Below are 20,943 nucleotides of genomic sequence, written 5' to 3' on the forward strand. Positions count from 1 at the left end.
TAATAAAATGAGTTGTGAGTAGGGGGGGTTGTCTCCCTCCCTCTTCTGTTGGCTTTGAGAGTTTATTTAGAAGGTGGGTTGGGGGAGGTGGCAGCAGGTTTTTCCCAAACTCGTCTTCTGTACAGTTACTCTTTGCATTTTTTTTTGAAGGGGAAGCAAAATAGTTTTGCCAGGGCGGCTGTGATCCGCGGGAGGAGAGCCTGTTTTTTCTTAGGCTCATCTGCAGCCACAGTACCTGAACAGGTGACAGAGAACAAGGCATGAAATCAGGGTCGTGTTCATTAGGGTACACAGTAGCAAAATATTTTGAAACGGAAAACAAAAACAAGCATTTGTTATTGGCAAGTTCAAGAAAGTTCCTCCTTGTTTTAGTCCGCTGTCTTCCATTTAGTGGCTAATGAATAAGACCCTGATAACTTCATCATAGTCTCCCATCCTTACATTACAATACTGTGCTGAAGACAGATGCACATGTTGACTGACAGAAATGAGGACTTACTATCATTGCCAAGAGGAGACACCTTGTTCTTCTTCTGGTTCTTGTTATTTCCTCGCTTCTTCTTTCCTGACTTCCTCACTTCTTTCTTCATAGCTTCTTTCTTCTTAGTAGAGAGAGAAACAGATATGAGTCGATGCCTCACAATCAAACAGCCCAAATAACAAAACGATCTACTGGTTCTTGGCCGTCTCACCTGTGTGGAGGTGATGTCCTCGAGGTCTGTGGAGAGGGCGCTGCTGATGGGCTTGGTGCTTTCAGAAAGGTAGCTAATTACCTGGGACTTCTCAGAGATGGCTGAGCTCACCCTGGTCTTTTCCAAACCAGTGCTGTCATCAGCCATCTCCTCTAGGTCCTCTTCTAGGGTTTCCCTCCAAGCCAGGAGCTCCTCGGTGAGGGTGACGTCACTCCTTGAGGAGGTTGAGGAGTATGACCTCCCACTACCACGGCTCCTCCTGGCTCCAAAATGGCCTTCGAAACTCCAGTCCTCTATGACTTGTGTGATGGTGTCCGCCATGCACTTGATGGCTGCCTCGCTACCAGAGCATGCGGCACGCAGTTGAGCCCGGTTGGAGTCCGAACGCAGGGACAATCTTTTAGCCGCAGTCTTCACGATGGCTTTCACCGCATCCTCACCACTGAATTGGATGCTCTCCTCCAGGCCAAAGACGACAGAGATGTCAGCATACTTCAGGGCATGCTGGACCTCCACAAAGAGATCCTTCATCAACCTGAAGGGGTCATTGGCCCTCCTTGTCTGGGGGGACTCTGAGGCCTCCAGTCGGCACATGATGCCCTGGAGAATAAACTTCAGAGTCTGGGGGCTCATGACGGTGGCCCAGGGAGTGCTGCAAAGGAGGATGTGCTCGTTGCCTGGTAGGAGGGAGGGAATCTTCTCCAGGGGGTCCTGCCTGTTCTTGGTGGGCATCAGGGAGCTGTCACTCATCTTGGAGACCTCAGCCCCCCCCACCTCTTCTTCCAGAGTCTGGGCAGGAGCTGCCCATGCTGCCTGGGTTGAGGTGGAGGGTTTAGGGTATGAGACAGTCATGGCACTTACAACCACCTCCTCTTTGTCCTTGGGTGAAGAGGAACACGGAGAGTCAGGGAACCTTTCCCTGGCACCGGAATCCAATCCTAAGAAAACACACTCATATTCTGAACTGGTTCAAAGCCACATCCATGTATAACACTATGCAGTATCTAGTACATTTACTATAATGGTAATACACTGGTTATTACTGGTCATATGGGCAAAACAGGTTATAAGTGTACCTTTCTGGATGATGAGCCTGGCCTTGTAATCGTCGTTGCAGGTACTGTTCAGGATGTCTCCCACCCTGGTGGTCAGGACCTGGCAGACGGCCCCTAGTCAAATCAAAATGTATTTAATGCAGGGGTGTCAAACTCATTCCATGGAGGGCTGGCTAAGTGTCTGCGGGTTTTAGTTTTTTCCTTTCAATTAAGACCTAGACAACCAGGTTAGAGGAGTTTCTTACTAATTAGTGACCTTAATTCATCAATCAAGGGTGGAGTGAAACCCTGCAGAAACCCGGCCTTCTATAGAATGAGTTTGACATTTGATTTAAAGTAATTCTTCACACATAACATGTCTCCAAACACTGTATAGAAAAATAAGAAAAAAAGAGGAGAGAAAATGAAAATACCATTACAGACAATAAGAGAAAAGAAAGAAGGGGAATGTGCTGGTGCAAAAGACGGTAAAAACAACATAATAACTAACCTAGTGCCTCCTTGTTGTCATCGGAGAGGGAGCTGGAGGACTGGAGGGTAACTTTAGTGCCCTTCTTGATAGCTGGCAGGACACCTACAGAAAGAGGATCGTAGACATTAGTGGATCCTTCCACCATATATCGTTTTAGAATTCTATCAATAAATCCAGGTATTTTGGAAGTGGAGATGAATACTCACTGTAACTGGTTGTTAGAGTTTGAGGCAGTGCTAACATACCAACTACTTGGCGGCTTAGTTCTTTCACCCCTGACTTAGCCTCCCTAGACCTTCTAGCCTTGATAACCTCTGTGGCCTTCTTTTCTGCCTTTGCTATATTTGCCTCTCGGCTGGGCCTGGGGCCTTGCGGGGGCTTCGGCACAAGGTTCTGAGACAAATAACAACAGTGGGGAAATCATATCACCATAGAAACCACATTTTTCACCATAGGCATGATGGTACTGAGTGACATGTCACATAAGGGTTAACCTTAGAATTAGAATCAGAATTCAAATCTGAATTCCAATACTATTAGTTCTAACTAGTAGTTGGTCCATGTGTCTTAATGGCGTTATTATCGCGTTAAAAAATGGTTTTCAACCCGTCGTATTACTAGATTGCAACCAACTGTCCTCCGTGACAACCAGACGTTTTGCAACAGAACTAAAAGATGTTTCTTACCTTTCGAGGGCTATCCTGGAGGCAGTCTACCAGGGCTGGCAGGCTTAGTCCATCATAGCCAGCCAAATGGACATCTGCCTTTCGAGGGCTATCCTGGAGGCAGTCTACCAGGGCTGGCAGGCTTAGTCCATCATGGCCAGCGGAATGGACATCTGCCTTTCGAAAGCTATCCTGGAGGCAGTCTAGCAGGGCTGGCAGGCTTAGTCCATCATGGCCAGCGGAATGGACATCTGCCTTTCGAGGGCTATCCTGGAGGCAGTCTACCAGGGCTGGCAGGCTTAGTCCATCATGGCCAGCCGAATGGACATCTGTCTGGAGCACTTGCTCTCTAGCACTAGCTTGGAGGGTCCCAGCCTGGGGTATAGGAACATAAGGAAATACATAGAACTTAAGCCCTCCATTATTATGCCCACTTTTCCAGCTATAAACCATAACCTTAGAATTACAATCAGAATTCAAATCTGAATTCCAAAACTATTAGTTCTAACTAAACTCAGCAAAAAAAGAAACGACCTCTCACTGTCAACTGCGTTTATTTTCAGCAAACTTAACATGTGTAAATATTTGTATGAACATAACAAGATTCAACAACTGCGACATAAACTGAACAAGTTCCACAAGCATGTGACTAACATAAATGGAATAATGTGTCCCTGAACAAAGGAGGGGTCAATCAAAAGTAACAGTCAGTAACTGGTGTGGCCACCAGCTGCATTAAGTACTGCAGTGCATCTCCTCCTCATGGGCTGCACCAAATTTGGCAGTTCTTGCTGTGAGATGTTAACCCACTCTTAAAAAATTAAATAAGAAAATGTTATCCCACTCTTCCACCAAGGCACCTGCAAGTTCCTGCACATTTCTGGGGGGAATGGCTCTAGCCCTCACCCTCCGATCCAACAGGTCCCAGACATACTCAATGGGATTGAGATCCGGGCTGTTCGCTGGCCATGGCAGAACACTGACATTCCTGTCTTGCAGGAAATCACGCACAGAACGAGCAGTATCGCTGGTGGCATTGTCATGCTGGAGGGTTATGTCACGATGAGCCTGGAGGAAGGGTACCACATGAGGGAGGAGGCAGTCTTCCCTTTAACGCACAGCGTTGAGATTGCCTGCAATGACAACAAGCTCAGTCCAATGATGCTGTGACACACCGCCCCAGACCTTGACGGACCCTCCACCTCTAAATCGATCCCGCTCCAGAGTACAGGCCTCTGTGTAATGCTCATTCCTTTTGACGATAAACGCAAATCCGACCATTACCCCTAGTGAGACAAAACCGCGACTTGTCAGTAAAGAGCACTTTTTGCCAGTCCTGTCTGATCCAGCGACGGTTGGGTTTGTGCCTATAGGTGACGTCGTGCCCGGTGATGTCTGGTGAGGAGCTGCCTTACAACAGGCCTACAAGCCCTCAGTCCAGTCTCTCTCAGCCTATTGCGGACAGTCTGAGCACTGATGGAGGGGGATTGTGCGTTCCTGGTGTAACTCGGGCAGTTGTTGTTGCCATCCTGTACTTGTCCTGCAGGTGTGATGCATGCCTAAGGCACGTTCATGCAGATGAGCAGGGACCCTGGGCATCTTTCTTTTGGTGTTTTTCAGAGTCAGTAGAAAGGCCTCTTTAGTGTCCTAAGATTTCACAACTGTGACCTTAATTGCCTACCGTCTGTAAGCTGTTAGTGTCTTAACGACCGTTCCACAGGTGCATGTTCATAAATTGTTTACGGTTCATTGAACAAGCATGGGAAACAGTGTTAAAACCCTTCACAATGAAGATCTGTGAAGATATTTGGATTTTTACGAATTATCTTTAAAATACATGGTCCTGAAAAAGGGACGTTTCTTTTTTTTGCTGAGTTTAGTAGCTGGTCCATGTGTCTTAATGGCTTTATTATCGCGTTGTAAACTGGTTTTCAACACGTCATATTACTAGATTGCAACCAACTGGTCTCCGTTACAACCAGACGTTTTGCAACAGAACTATAAGATGTTTTCTTACCTTTAGGGGGCTGTCAATGGGGCAGTCTACCAGGGCTGGCAGCCTTAGTCCATCATGGTCAGTGATGTCTGTCTGGAGGACCTGCTCTCCAGCACTAGCTTGGAGGGTCCCAGCCTGGGGTATATGAACATAAGGAAATACATTTAACCTTAGCCCTGAATTAATTATGCCCACTTTTCCAACTATAAATCATATCAATCTGTTTTTACAGCATATAGGTTATACTACCAAGAAGATAGCCTCATTACATATCAAGAGGGATAGCCCCAGAATGAACAAACATTTTTTTTATCACTTATGAGACTTACTTTTAGAATAATTTTTCTCAACGGTTTATGATTTCTATCCATTGTGCTTTCAGGCACCCTTCAGATTGGACCTGACATTTTTTTAAATAAACAAATACATTTTAAAATACATTTCAATTTTTTTTTTACAACATCTTGGCCAGTTATGCTGTACTCACACAGAATGTCTTCTTTGTCCACTCAAAGTGATTTATTTGAACATGAGGATGACTGTCCTTTGCAAAGCATCAACTCAACTGAGGCAAAAGTAGCGCACTGAACATTTTCTTGAGTTCGTTTACGTCATAGGCTTCTATATCTCATCGTACATTATGACGTCAACTACAAAAGCACAGAGCGACCACTCCGGGAAATTAATGCATTGTTTCTGATCACATACGATATCTGAAAAATGTTTACAATGTAACCCAATTAATTTAGGTTCAGTGAGGTTTTATCGTATTATATGGATAAATGTTGCCCTCTGTTGGCCATAACTGATATATTATAGTCAAATAAATCAAATCATTGATGGGTTTGGTGAGGGAAGACAGATGTAGTAAACTGATATGATCAGGGCATGCACACATATTGCCCATGAATGAATAAATGTTTTAAGCCAAATGTCTATTTGTCCAATACAGTCATTGTTACGCCTTTGCCCAAATTGCCCTTAAATAGCTTCATGTCACATGTCTATCATAATTTATACAAACTGGATGAATGCAGGCTGTTGGTTTGTAAATGTTGTAAATAAATATTTATATAGTATGCATATGTAACAGTTGTTAAAGTACTGTGAATTTCACCAGGTTCATATATTAATATGTCGTGTTGATTTGTTATTATGCATGCCTGCATCCTGGCTGAAGTGGAATGTGTTCTTACGTTTTGCCCTGCATGCTCAAATCATTTTGTATCCTGAGAGAGGTAGTCACGCTTTTTATGTCTTCAGAAAAGTTTGATTCTTTTCAGTACAAAGTCATACACACAGTGTTTTGTTCATGAATAATGATGTGTATTTAGAGGTTACTCATAAGTGGATGGTATTGTTAAGATGCACTTGTAATTGTACTTTTTAGGATGATATCAACATGAATTCAACATGGTTAATAGCTAGCTAAGGTATTAGCAGGCTATTTATTGTATGTGTGAACGATGGCTAGCTCCTCGAATGATTGGAATGTTCTGATGCCGGGCATCCTGTTATTAATTTGAGCCAGTCCCTCCTATTGTGTATCTACTGTAGAAAGAGGCGACGATATTCAGAACATATGTGCTCTACAAATGTTTTATTTCCTTTTGGATGCAGGTATGTGGTTTTATCTTTGTAAAATATGTTATGTATAATAAGGAGAGACTATTAATGTTTGTATTCGAAAATCATTTTGATGCACTGAGAGAGAAAGAGGCGACGATTCTCAGAACATATGTGCTTACAAATGTTTTATTTCCTTTTGGATGCAGGATGCAGAGAGTGAGTTCTGCTTGATTAAAACTACCTGGTCTCCAAAGTCCACGTCTATAGTCTCAATCAACCACACACAGCGCAGTTACAGCAGTGCAGTATGGCACCGGTTACACATATTCTTATTATTGTTTCATTCACTTATCTTTTTGACCTGCACTGTTGGAGTTCAGATCTTAAGAATTTCACTGTACCCTATAATTACATCTCCGACCGACTAATAATCTAATCGATTGAAATCTAATCTAAATTCAGATTTTTTTCTGGATGAGGAAACCTAGTCATACGTAGCTATAATTTACAGAAATCATAAATGTTTACATTATTGCTGAATAAGGCTATCAGTGTACTTTTTTTCATACCAGTGTTGTCAAACAAGAAATTATGCCTACAATTTAGTTTAGGGCAGCTGGCGAAATCCCGATCGGCATTTGATGCGGATATTGAAAATCAAGATCGGCATTTAAATTAGACGGTTCGTTTTCAGGGCGGTTTGGTGAGATTGCCTTTAAAATGGACCAATAGTGGCCACGAATACACGAGCACAGTGCTTCTAGACTGCCCCTGTGAACCTAGCTAGCAGTGATACTCGAAGCCGATTTTAATTGCATAAAAAATGTGCAGTATTGAGTAATTTTCAATATCTGCATCAATTGTAAATGAGAAACATCTTTTTCTTTCCATAATGCTCACAAATAGCAGCCATGTTCGAGTATATTTTTGTTAAAATCTTTGCGAAAACCTTGTGCAATCTGGCTAGCTAACTAACACATTTAGCATTGCGTCAAGCTAACGCTTGTACTAGCACGGTCGTGTCAGTTAGCAGTTAACTTCTGCTAGCAGTGTGTCGCAGGTTGGTTCCGAGTTAGACCCTAGAAATGCTTGCTCGTTATTAATTTGAGCCAACGTTATTTCTGAATATTCACCTTGCATTTGGAACCTATTTCCCTTTATAGCACTTTGCTGTCACACAGTTTGAATGAGGAGGCGGCTGCCATTGTTTGTGCGGAGAGTGAGGCATGATTCCTTGTTCAACTTGATTGAATCGTGCAACTGTCTAACTACTGTAAACTGAGTTGCAGGGTGGTTGCTGGTCCAATCCTTGTTTTTAGCTAGGTAAATTGTAATGATTATGTGCCAAATGTATTCGCTTCCCTTTTTGCGTAGTGTCCAGGTTTGGCGGTGTGCGTGCGGCCTGCTACTAGCATTATTAGCAGCTAGCTAATGCTATGTAGGAATAAACATTAGACGAGTGTTTCCCAAACTCGGTCCTAAGGACATCAGGGGGTGTACATTTTGGTTTGTGCTGTAGCACGACACAGCTGAATAAGCATCAAGCTTTGATTGAGTCAGCTGTGTAATGTTGGGGGGGAAACGTGCACCCCTTGGAGTTCCAAGGACCGAATATGGAAAACCCTGTGCTAGACGGTGATGTTTCACAAGGATTCAATTCAGAAAGTGAAATGACAAGAATTGGAATCCTCATGTAATATAACTAAGGTCAGATGGTGAGGAATTGTACATAGATTATTGAATTGGCATTTCAATTTAACCTTCTGAATTTACTGTATTGTTGATACAGCACCCACCCCCAAACTTGTCTCCAGTTTTTCCTAGCTTCAACTGACGCAAGTACCCCTTCTCTAGAATGGCAGAGAACGACGTTGACAACGAGCTGTTGGACTATGAAGAGGATGAGGAGCCTCAGGTTTCCCCGGAGACCGCCACACCTGCGGGCAAGGAGGAGGTAAAGGGCTCTTAGTCTCCATCCACAGCTCCGGCTTCCAAGACTTCCTGCTCAAACCAGAGCTGCTCCGCGCCATTGTCGACTGTGGCTTTGAACATCCCTCTGAAGGTGAGCCTCACAGGCACTTCCCACCTTCAACCAAGGTCTGTTTTTGACTTTGTCCATTCTGTGTGTGTCAAATGGCACCCTATTCCTGACATAGTGTACTACTATTGAGCTGGGTCCATAGGGCTTTGTTCAAAACTAGCGCTGTGTGTGACTGGGACCTGGTCGAAAGTAATCCACAATATATAGGGTGTCATTTGGGACTCCGACTATGAGTTATACATGTCTGCCCCTTCAAGCATCACATCATACTTAAACTGGTCATCTGTATACCTGTCGCAAGACCCATTGGTTGATGCTTATTTATAAAACGCCCTTAGGCCTCACTCCCCCTCCCCTATCTGAGATATCTACTGCAGCCCTCATACTCAACATACAACACCTGTTCTGCCAGTAACATTCTGTTAAAGGTCCCCAAAGCACAAGCATCCCTGGGTCGCTCCTCTCTTCAGTTTTCTGCCCCTAGTGACTGGAATGAGCTGCAACAAACACCCAAACTGTACAGTTGTATCTCAATCTCTTCATTCAAAGACTCAATCATGGACACTCTTACAAAGCAGCCACAACTGTCAGTGTCATGCCAATGTTTGTACAATGTTTTGTGCTGCTACCATGCTGTGTTGTCATGTGTTGATGCCTTGCTATGTTGTCTTAGGTCTCTCTTTATTTAGTGATGTGTGTTTTGTCCTATATATTTTTAATGTTAAAGCCCAGGCCCCAATCCCCGCAGGAGGCCTCTTGGTAGGCCGTCATTGTAAATAAGAATTTGTTCTTAACTAACTTCCCTAGTTACGTTTCTGTCTTTCAGTCCAACATGAGTGCATCCCACAGGCCATCCTGGGCATGGACATCCTGTACCAGGCCAAGTCTGGTATGGGCAAGACGGCTGTGTTTGTACTGGCCACCCTGCAGCAGATTGAGCCTGTGGACGGGCAGGTGAATGGTTGAATAATGACATTGTGGAAGCAGCAACTGAATTGCTGTTACATCCTCCTGTACTAAAAATAGCTTTCGATGGAGAATCCATTGAGTGCTTTGTAGTTTAGGAATAGGCTTAATGTGTATCTGGGGATACTTGCATAAGAAAGTGTCTAATCGCCAACTTTATTTAACCTTTATTTGGACTAGGCAAGTCGGTTAAGAATAAATTCTTATTTACAATGACGGCCTACCCCGGCCAAACCCTAATGACGCTGGGCCAATTGCAGTCTGAATTTGTTCTCCTTTAAATCTCACTGTTTACACTGCTGTTCTATCCTATTGGATAATCTTGTGTGCTTGTCTGCTATCCAGAGAGTTCTGTATTAAACATCCTCCCCTACCTCTCTCTCTGTCTACCAGGTGTCTGTGCTGGTGATGTGCCACACACGAGAGCTGGCCTTCCAAATCAGCAAAGAGTATGAGCGCTTCTCCAAGTACATGCCTATCGTCAAGGCAGCCGTGTTCTTCGGGGGCCTGTCCATCAAGAAGGACGAGGATGCGCTGACGAAGAACTGCCCCCACTTTGTGGTGGGAACGCCCGCATCCTGGCCCTCATCCGCAACAAGACCCTCAACCTGAAGAACGTGAAGCACTTTGTCCTGGACGAGTGTGACAAGATGCAAATTCAGACCACAGTAGGACAGGGGGCTGATGCCAGATGTGAGTGACGGGAGCAAGGAGTGAGTTGAAACGTCACAGAGGAACGGTCAATTGAAAACGTGTTCCAATGTACCTACTAGCATACCACTTAGAATGCACTTCTAATACACTGTCCTACTAAGTAGTAGTGGATCCTGGAACAGAATGGGATAGATTTAAAAAAAATAAAAAAGATTCACCTTTATTTAACCAAGTAGGCTAGTTGAGAACAAGTTCTCATTTGCAACTGCGACCTGGCCAAGATAAAGCATAGCAGTGTGAACAGACAACACAGAGTTACACATGGAGTAAACAATTAACAAGTCAATAACACAGTGGAGAAAAAAAAGTCTATATACATTGTGTGCAAAAGGCATGAGGAGGTAGGCGAATAATTACAATTTTGCAGATAAACACTGGAGTGATAAATGATCAGATGGTCATGTACAGGTAGAGATATTGGTGTGCAAAAGAGCAGAAAAGTAAATAAATATAAACAGTATGGGGATGAGGTAGGTAAAGTTGGGTGGGCTATTTACCGATAGACTATGTACAGCTGCAGCGATCGGGTTAGCTGCTCAGATAGCAGATGTTTGAAGTTGGTGAGGGAGATAAAAGTCTCCAACTTCAGCGATTTTTGCAATTCGTTCCAGTCACAGGCAGCAGAGAACTGGAACGAAAGGCGGCCAAATTAGGTGTTGGCTTTAGGGATGATCAGTGAGATACACCTGCTGGAGCGCGTGCTACGGGTGGGTGTTGCCATCGTGACCAGTGAACTGAGATAAGGCGGAGCTTTACCTAGCATGGACTTGTAGATGACCTGGAGCCAGTGGGTCTGGCGACGAATATGTAGCGAGGGCCAGCCGACCAGAGCATACAGGTCGCACTGGTGGATGGTATAAGGTGCTTTAGTAACAAAACAGATGGCACTGTGATAAACTGCATCCAGTTTGCTGAGTAGAGTATTGGAAGCTATTTTGTAGATGACATCGCCAAGTCGAGGATCGGTAGGATAGTCAGTTTTACTAGGGTCAGTTTGGCAGCGTGAGTGAAGGAGGCTTTGTTGCGGAATAGAAAGCCGATTCTAGATTTGATTTTAGATTGGAGATGTTTGATATGAGTCTGGAAGGAGAGTTTACAGTCTAGCCAGACACCTAGGTACTTATAGATGTCCACATATTCTAGGTCGGAACCATCCAGGATGGTGATGCTAGTCGGGCGTGCGGGTGCAGGCAGCGAACGGTTGAAAAGCATGCATTTGGTTTTACTAGCGTTTAAGAGCAGTTGGAGGCCACGGAAGAAGTGTTGTATGGCATTGAAGCTCGTTTGGAGGTTAGATAGGACAGTGTCCAAGGACATGACGGAAGTATACTGAATGGTGTCGTCTGCGTAGAGGTGGATCAGAGAATCGCCCGCAGCAAGAGCAACATCATTGATATATACAGAGAAAAGAGTCGGCCCAGAATTGAACCCTGTGGCACCCCCATAGAGACTGCCAGAGGACCGGACAGCATGCCCTCCGATTTGACACACTGAACTCTGTCTGCAAAGTAGTTGGTGAACCAGGCAAGGCAGTCATCAGAAAACCGAGGCTACTGAGTCTGCCGATAAGAATATGGTGATTGACAGAGTCGAAAGCCTTGGCAAGGTCGATGAAGACGGCTGCACAGTACTGTCTTTTATCGATGGCGGTTATGATATCGTTTAGTACCTTGAGCGTGGCTGAGGTGCACCCGTGACCGGCCCCGGAAACCAGATTGCACAGCGGAGAAGGTACGGTGGGATTCGAGATGGTCAGTGACCTGTTTGTTGACTTGGCTTTCAAAGACCTTAGATAGGCAGGGCAGGATGGATATAGGTCTGTAACAGTTTGATGGTGTGACTTAAGTAAGGATTTAGCCAAAACGTAGGAAAGTATTTACATTTTATGTAGTCCTCAGATTTCAGGCTGGTTGACTTTTTTTTGTGACGGCCATATTCTTTTCCTATCGTCTCTCCCTCAGACATGAGGCGTGATGTTCAGGACATCTTCAGGCTCGCACCCCACGAGAAGCAGTGCATGATGTTCAGCGCCACCCTAAGCAAAGAGATCCATCCTGTCTGCCGCAAGTTCATGCAGGATGTACATTGAAGGGGTTCTCATAACCCGTGGTTATGTACATGTTCTGAAACCTAAAGTTGCAGTTTTACACACACACACACACAGAGATGAACACATCTCCCTAAATTGCACTTTGAAGAGGCAATCGGCAGTATAAACATTAATTAATCATCTTCCTCGCCCCTGTTTTGGGGGGATAGGTCTGAAGAAATTTAACCACTCTGAAATTCGTAGAGCTATATGCAAGGACTGACCGTCAATGATATCAGAATTATCATTTTGACCATGTTTTGAGACTATATAGTTTATTTTTGTGTTTACTTTGTTTACAAGCATTGGAATGAAACAAGCTTGTATTTTGGGTTCTGGTGGGGTACGAAAGTTGAACTAAGCTCATGGTCATTTGTTATCCTTTTAATTTTAAATGTGTAAAAATTGATGTAGAAACTGCTGATTGCCCCCTTTTTTTTCAAGGGATTTTGGATATGGCTTAATATTCATGTAATAAGTTCCAGTCTAGCACATCTAAGCTTTGCCTGCTCGTGACTGTCTGTCTCAAAAGTGGCCAGAGTTGACCCTCTCTTAACCTGGGTCTGGGGCTCTGGACATTTTCAGGAGGAACAGTCCTGGCATTAAAGCTATAATGAAAAATAAAGTTCCATCCAGCTCTAGTACTACTAATTGATGTTCACAATGACATTTGTAGTTCTTCATTCACCAACACAGAATGTGGTTTACTCCTGTTTTTCACTTAATGTGGCTAGGTTTATAAAACTGTCCCAAAGAGTGACACTTTCCCCATGTTCTATTCATTAGGGCACACTAGCAAAATGTTTAGCACTGGAAGTCCTGGTAGTCCCTCCCTGTGTTCTGTTTGGTGCTTAATGAATATCTCCTGTAGCCCATGGAGGTGTTTGTGGACGATGAGACCAAGCTGACGCTGCACGGCCTGCAGCAGTACTACTGCAAGCTGAAGGATAGGGAGGAGAACCGCATGCTCTTCGACCTGCTCCATGTGCTCGAGTTCAACCAGGTACGGACAGAGATCTTTTCAGAGATTTGAATGCTAAAACGTAATTTATTTTAGTTTTAATCTGAGTGAGTTGAATGTATTTTGTCCATGGATTTGAAAGTCACGTTTTTAAATACAATTTTACTCATTCAAGTGAACTAAGTCTACGCACCGACAAAGTTTCTGCCTGTGAGTTTTATGCCCTGTGTTTTTCCTCTTCAGAGTGTACATTTATTTGACCAGGGTAAAGCCAGGGTGCCATATCAGATGCAGCATGGGTTTTGTGCCCCATGTTTGTCTTCAGTGTCTCACTGCCATTTTCTCCTCTGTCTGAAGGTGGTGATCTTTGTGAAGTCTGTGCAGCGCTGTGTGGCTCTGTCTCAGCTGCCGGTTCAAAAGGAGGAGAGGAATGAGGAGTTGCACAATCAAATTGAGAATCTCATTTACTTGCACATTTTCTATAGCAGTCATGTAGCAGAAGCTGTTATCCAGATCGACTTAACAAGAACTTTCTCTCAGACAACATTCTAAATCTATGGGTGCCCCCCTTCCTCCCCCAGGCTTTCCCGGTACCAGCAGTTCAAGGACTTCCAAAGGCGGATCCTGGTGGCCACCAACCTGTTTGGCCGAGGGATGGAACATTGAGCGCGTCAACATCGTCTTCAACTACGACATGCCCGAGGATTCCGACAAGGATCCCAATATTTCTGTTATTAAGGGGCTATCACTCATTCAAGAGAGCGCATGTGCAGGAAGTCTGGTAGTTGATGGACCTTGCCTTGTGTAATGGCGACCTTTGATAGTGTTCATACGATATAGTAAACTTTGTTAAACTGGAACCTTGTCGTTGTGTCATTTCGGGTTAACATTGGTAGCAGAAGATGGCTAATAACTACAATGTGCCACAAGCTTTGACAGTGTTACGAGAAATATTTTGGTTGCAATGACATACGACATGGTTCTCCCGGATGCAGTGTGTGAAGATTGAAAATTTGCTTGGCCCATAATGAGGGTGTCTGTATGTTAAAAGCAACATTTTGCAACAAATGGTGTGACTAGCAGAAAGGCTGTGGCTGGCCTTGAGGTGTAGGCAGCTATCATGAGTTGTGGGAGACACGTACAGAACGTAGGCAGTTAAACACTGTCTTTTGTTAGAACTCAAACTTAGCAATAACAGGAACCAGATAACGGTATCTAGGGTATGAGCGCATAGATATTCTACACAGCAACAGTTACATCTATCAACAGGAGCGCCCGGGGCTGGGACCAGCTCGTGCGCCAACAATCAACGATAGGCTGAGAGAGTTTAAACCACGCCCAGTCTCTACTCTGTGACAGGCCGGCTCAGAAGCAGGAACTACTTCTGTCAGAGTATATTATAATATCTTTATCAGGAACAAGTCAGTTCTCTGTTTGCCCTGCAAGGTGTGACAGAGAGCCCGTATATACGAAAATTGCATTTACCACTTATTGCTTAGCTAATAAAAAATAGCTAAGTGTCATACTTATGCTGATACCAGATTCGATTGACGCAACCCTAACAAGTGTTAGCTTTCAAGTTGCTAGATACTGCCTGTCTAGATGGTAGGGAGAAACAGTTGGCTTTGACTGCTTCTACTGTGTTGACTTTTGCATCTATGAAGTCGGCACTAAAAATAATATTTGGTGAAAAGACGTCTGTCGCGCCAATAACAGATGGAATGCAAGTGAGTGACGCAGCATATTACACCGAGCAGCAGAGAAAAGGTGCCAACAAGTCACGTTCTCAAGACAACCTGAAGAGGGCGCCATTTCCCGACACAAATCCACTGGACAAATATGGAAGGAGATCAAAATGTGCTATATGTCAAAGCACTTACCATTGGGTTAAAGACTGGCCTCATAAAAATGAACAAGTTAAACTAACAGAGGAAAATGCAAACACAGAGAGAACAGTGTAACATTACACTATTTTCAAATGAATCTGATACAGTGATTTTTATAGTTGAATCCTTAGGATCTGCTGTGATTGATACTGCATGCACACGGACAGTGTGTGGTGAAAAATGGCTTGATAGCTATGTCAGTGAACTGAATATGAAGGAAGTACAAAATATGATTAACACACCAAGCATCAGAGCTTTCAAATTTGGAGATGGGAGAATTGAATTAAGATTCCAGCAAAAATTGGTCAGACTAAGTGTCACATTGAAACAGAGGTGGTCCCTACAGATATCCCCTTACTATTAAGTAAAGCTTCCCTCAAGAAGGCAGGGGCTGTACTAGACATAACAAAATGACAAGGCATTGATGTTTTAACAACCAGTGACTCTTGAACTTACTACCTCAGGCCACTATTGTGTAAACATTTTGGACAAAGACATCACACAGAGTCCATGCAAAAATGATATTCTGACTGACACGGAGCACATGGAGATTCTGACAGTCACAGAGAACATGAACACAAAAGAAAAACACAAAGTATTGTTAAAGCTTCACAAACAGTTTGGACATGCTACAGTTGACAGACTTCAGAAGTTACTCAGGAGTGCAGGGAATAATGATGATGAGAGTATTTCCATTCTACAGCAGATAGTTAACAGTTGTGAGACATGTCAACAATACAGCAAACCTAAGCCCAGACCAGCTGTTGGTTTGCCACTGGCTTCCAAGTACAATGAAACAGTGGCTGTAGATCTACATGAGTTAGGACCAAGTGTGTGGTACCTTCACATAATCGACCACTTCACACGCTTCAGTGCTGGAAGCATTGTGAATACAAAGAAACACAGTGAAATCGTCAAGCACTTCATTCATTCCTGGATATGTGTGCATGGCCCGCACCAGAAATTGTACAGTGACAATGGAGGAGAATTCAATAATAATGAAATAAGAGAAATGGCAGAGAACTTCAACATGGAAGTAAAGACAAATGCTGCATACAGTCCATGGAGCAATGGATTTCTGGAGAGACACAATCAAACACTCACAGACATCATGCTGAGAGTGAAGCAAGATAATGGATGTGACTGGAACACAGCCCTAGATTGGGCTTTTATGGCAAAAAACTCAATGCACAATGTTCATGGTTAGAGCCCATATCAACTAGTGTTCGGGCAGAACTCTAATCTTGCCAAGATGGTGTGGTGATATTTATGAGACACGGAGGCATCGTTGTCAGGGTGCATCACTCAAGATTGCGGAAAGTAAATGATCAACGAGAAAGAGGGGCTGTTGCTGAGAATCAGTCTCCTAATGAAAATGACAAAAAGGACACAGTAACAGACACAAACCTACCAGATGTCGCATCCAATGATATGGACACTGAAACTGACACAGGAAATGAAGCAGAGACCTTCAACCATGCCACAGATTATACTGTTGAGTGTTCAAATGAAAATGAGGAAAACATTCAACAGCCACATGTGTTAAGAGAACATGGTTGTTCCAATCTGAAAACTGAACAAACTGTTAAATACATGGACAGAGAAAGTGGTATTCCACATACAGCAACCATCATTGGACGAGCAGGAAAAGCCAAAGGAAAACACCAGAACTGGTACAACTTGCAGTACTCTGAACCAGCTACACTTTCTGGTATAGCAGGGTCAGCTGACCTGTCACTTGTAGATAATTTCAGGATTGAACCAGTGGAAGATCGAGAAAAACAGAATGACATTCAAAATGATGATGTACTTGAAACAAAGGACGTGTCATTTGACTCCGCTAAGCCAGATGAGCTCAGTAATTGGAGAAAAAATTGAGTGTTTGAGGAAGTCAAAGACATTGGTCAAAAATGTGTCTCAACAAGGTGGGTGTGTACCCTTAAAGAATCCTTAACTGGAATAGTGCCTAAAGCACGTCTAGTGGCTAGAGGTTTTGAGGAGCTGGCTGCTAAAGAACTCCCAAAAGACTCACCAACATGCGCCGCAGAGTCACTCAGATTGCCGATGTCAGTGATCTGCCAGAAAAAATGGAAACTTAATTCCATAGACATCAAATCTGCATTTTTGCAGGGAACAGAGCTGTCAAGGGACATTCACATCCGACCTCCGCCCGAAGCTAAAAGTGAAGGAACACTGTGGAAACTAAAAAAAGTGTGTGTATGGACTGGCAGATGCATCACTCTACTGGTACAACAAAGTCAAGGTAACAATGCTGAATACAGGTGGAAAAATATCACAAGTGGATCCTGCAGTCTTCTATTGGCTTGATCAAGACTGCAATGTGACTGGAGTACTTGCCTGTCATGTTGATGACTTTATCTGGGGTGGCTCACAGACATTTGCTACATCTGTGATTCCAAACCTCAAAGCTGTTTTCCAGGTCGGCCGTGAAGAGCATGATAATTTCTGTTATGTTGGCATAGAGTTTATGACAGTTGATGGAACAATACTGATGCAACAGGAGAGCTATATGTAACAGTATAACTTTAGACCGTCCCCTCGCCCATACCCGGGCGCGAACCAGGGACCCTCTGCACACATCAACAGTCACCCACGAAGCATCGTTACCCATCGCTCCACAAAAGCCGCGGCTCTTGCAGAGAAAGTGGAACCACTACTTCAAGGTCTCAGAGCAAGTGACGTCACCGATTGAAACGCTATTTAGCGCGCACCGCTAACTAAGCTAGCCGTTTCACATGCGTTACACTCACCCCCCTTTTGACCTTCCTCCTTTTCCGCAGCAACCAGTGATCCGGGTCAACAGCATCAATGTAACAGTATAACGTTAGACCGTCCCCTCGCCCATACCCGGGCGTAAACCAGGGACCCTCTGCACACATCAACAACAGTCACCCACGAAGCATCATTACCCATTGCTCCACAAAAGCCGCGGCTCTTGCAGAGCAAGGGGAACCACTACTTCAAGGTCTCAGAGCAAGTGACGTCACCGATTGAAACGCTATTTAGGGGCGCACCGCTAACTAAGCTAGCCGTTTCACATCCGTTACATATATCAAGAATCTACAACCCATTCATATGGATTCTTCAAGAGCCGTACAAAGGAATTCCCCTCTGTGGAATTGAAGCTGATCAATTGAGGTCAAAGATAGGACAAATTTTATGGGTTGCTAGACAGAGTAGACCTGATGTAATGTTTGATGTTTGCAACTTGGCATCTAACACAAAACACGCCACTGTACAAACCATTCATGAGACAAACAAAGTTGTTCGTAAAACTGAAATCACAACAAGTGACTTTAAAGTTTCAGCATGTTGGAAAAGATGACTCTTTGAAACTAGTTGTCTTCAGTGATGCTTCGCTAGGGAACCTTACAGATGGAGGCACACAAGGTGGACATCTAATCGTGTTAATGGGTGAAGGAGGAAGATTCTCACCTATCTGTTGGCAGTCAAAAAGGATCAGAAGGGTTGTCCGAAGCACACTTGCTGGAGAAACAGTTGCTCTTGCGGATGGAATTGACAATGCGATCTTTCTTGCAACTCTGTTCTCAGAGCTTACCACTGGTGAGACAAAACGGCACATTCTACCTGTAGTTTGTGTCACTGACAACTACTCATTAGTTGATGCTGTGAAATCAACCAAGTCTTTCACAGAGAAAAGACTTCGTCTTGAGATTAGCAGCATCAAGGAACTTATTCAAGCACAGAGAATCCAACGGATTCTGTGGTCGACCACAAAGGAACAGCTTGCTGACTGTCTGACTAAAAAAGGAGCATCCGCTCTCGTGCTCCTACAGGCTCTCAGTAATGGAAAGTGGCAGCTTGAGTAATACAAATAAAAACTGTCACACAACCCATTTGTAATGGGGATCTTGAATAATACTTGGACATTTCATTATGTTGTTGATGTTTTATTTGTCTTTAAAGAAAAGGGGAGATTGTTAAGTTCATGTTTTAAGTATCCCAATATTTCTGTTATTACGGGGCTATCACTCAGTCAAGAGGGCGCATGCGCAGAAAGTCTGGTAGTTGATGGACCTTGCCTTGAGTGTAATGGCGACCTTTGATGGTGTTCATATGATATGCCAAAGGGGGAGGAGTTGCAGTCTACTGCAGAGATAGCCTGCAAAGTAATGTCATACTTTCCAGGTCCATACCCAAACAGTTCGAACTACTAATTTTAAAAATGACTCTCTCCAGAAATAAGTCTCTCACTGTTGCCGCCTGCTACCGACCCCCCTCAGCTCCCAGCTGTGCCCTGGACACCATTTGTGAATTGATCGCCCCCCATCTAGCTTCAGAGTTTGTTCTGTTAGGTGACCTAAACTGGGATATGCTTATTAACACCCCGGCAGTCCTACAATCTAAGCTAGATGCCCTCAATCTCACACAAATCATCAAGGAACCCACCAGGTACAACCCTAAATCTGTAAACAAGACGTTATCCTGACCAACTGGCCCTCCAAATACACCTCTGCTGTCTTCAACTAGGATCTCAGCGATCACTGCCTCGTTGCCTGTATCCGCTACGGGTCCGCAGTCAAACGACCACCCCTCATCACTGTCAAACGCTCCCTAAAACACTTCTGCGAGCAGGCCTTTCTAATCGACCTGGCCCGGGTATCCTGGAAGGATATTGACCTCATCCCGTCAGTTGAGGATGCCTGGTCATTCTTTAAAAGTAACTTCCTCACCATCTTAGATAAGCATGCTCCGTTCAAAAAATGCAGAACTAAGAACAGATATAGCCCTTGGTTCACTCCAGACCTGACTGCCCTCGACCAGCACAAAAACATCCTGTGGCGGACTGCAATAGCATCGAATAGTCCCCGCGATATGCAACAATCTGGACCCTCTATTTCTGAAACTATCCGCCGCCATTGTCGCAACCCCTATTACCAGCCTATTCAACCACTCTTTCATATCGTCTGAGATCCCCAAGGATTGGAAAGCTGCCGCAGTCATCCCCCTCTTCAAAGGGGGAGACACCCTGGACCCAAACTGTTACAGACCTATATCCATCCTGCCCTGCCTATCTAACGTCTTCGAAAGCCAAGTCAACAAACAGATCACTGACCATTTCGAAACCCACCGACTGTAAAGTCCATGGAGAATAAGAACACCTCCTCCCAGCTGCCCACTGCACTGAAGATAGGAAACACTGTCACCACTGATAAATCCACCATAATTGAGAATTTCAATAAGCATTTTTCTACGGCTGGCCATGCTTTCCACCTGGCAACTCCTACCCCGGTCAACAGCACTGCACCCCAACAGCAACTCGCCCAAGCCTTCCCCATTTCTCCTTCTCCCAAATCCATTCAGCTGAAGTTCTGAAAGAGCTGAAAAATCTGGACCCCTACAAATCAGCCGGGCTAGACAATCTGGACCCTTTCTTTCTAAAATTATCTGCCGAAATTGTTGCCACCCCTATTACTAGCCTGTTCAACCTCTCTTTCGTGTCATCTGAGATTCCCAAAGATTGGAAAGCAGCTGCGGTCATCCCCCTCTTCAAAGGGGGGACACTCTTGACCCAAACTGCTACAGACCTATATCTATCCTACCATGCCTTTCTAAGGTCTTCGAAAGCCAAGTCAACAAACAGATTACCGACCATTTCGAATCTCACCATACCTTCTCTGCTATGCAATCTGGTTTCAGAGCTGGTCATGGGTGCACCTCAGCCACGCTCAAGGTCCTAAACGATATCTTAACCGCCATCGATAAGAAACATTACTGTGCAGCCGTATTCATTGATCTGGCCAAGGCTTTCGACTCTGTCAACCACCACATCCTTATCGGCAGACTCGACAGCC

The 20,943-nt window shown here is 44.2% G+C and overlaps 1 protein-coding gene and 1 pseudogene across 2 annotated transcripts; one reads left to right on the plus strand and one right to left on the minus strand.

Annotated features, from left to right (window-relative positions):
- On the minus strand, positions 1–1,665 carry LOC135563509 (uncharacterized). Of its 2 annotated transcripts, XM_065006224.1 has the most exons (3): positions 693–1,665; positions 500–599; positions 1–235 (listed from the first exon to the last, which is right to left on the minus strand). In XM_065006224.1, exons 1-3 carry the CDS (start codon positions 1,542–1,544, stop codon positions 126–128), a joined length of 1,062 nt encoding a protein of 353 aa, XP_064862296.1. In that variant the 5' UTR covers positions 1,545–1,665; the 3' UTR covers positions 1–125. The 2 variants fall into 2 exon arrangements, with proteins under 2 accessions (XP_064862296.1, XP_064862295.1); XM_065006223.1 differs by having other exon boundaries at positions 500–1,665.
- Positions 1,666–7,241: 5,576 nt separating this feature from the next.
- LOC135563510 (ATP-dependent RNA helicase DDX39A-like) lies at positions 7,242–16,581 on the plus strand (annotated as a pseudogene).
- Positions 16,582–20,943: the final 4,362 nt, after the last annotated feature.

This window comes from Oncorhynchus nerka, linkage group LG21 (genome assembly GCF_034236695.1).
Source record: "Oncorhynchus nerka isolate Pitt River linkage group LG21, Oner_Uvic_2.0, whole genome shotgun sequence".
Classification (NCBI taxonomy): domain Eukaryota; kingdom Metazoa; phylum Chordata; class Actinopteri; order Salmoniformes; family Salmonidae; genus Oncorhynchus; species Oncorhynchus nerka.

Coding starts and splice junctions, on each gene's coding strand:
- LOC135563509 (XM_065006223.1), bottom strand. CDS start 1,544: ATGACTGTCTCATACCCTAAACCCTCCACCTCAACCCAGGCAGCATGG. Junction 236..499: donor GTCTCCTCTTGGCAATGATA/GTAAGTCCTCAT, acceptor TCACCTGTTCAG/GTACTGTGGCTGCAGATGAG.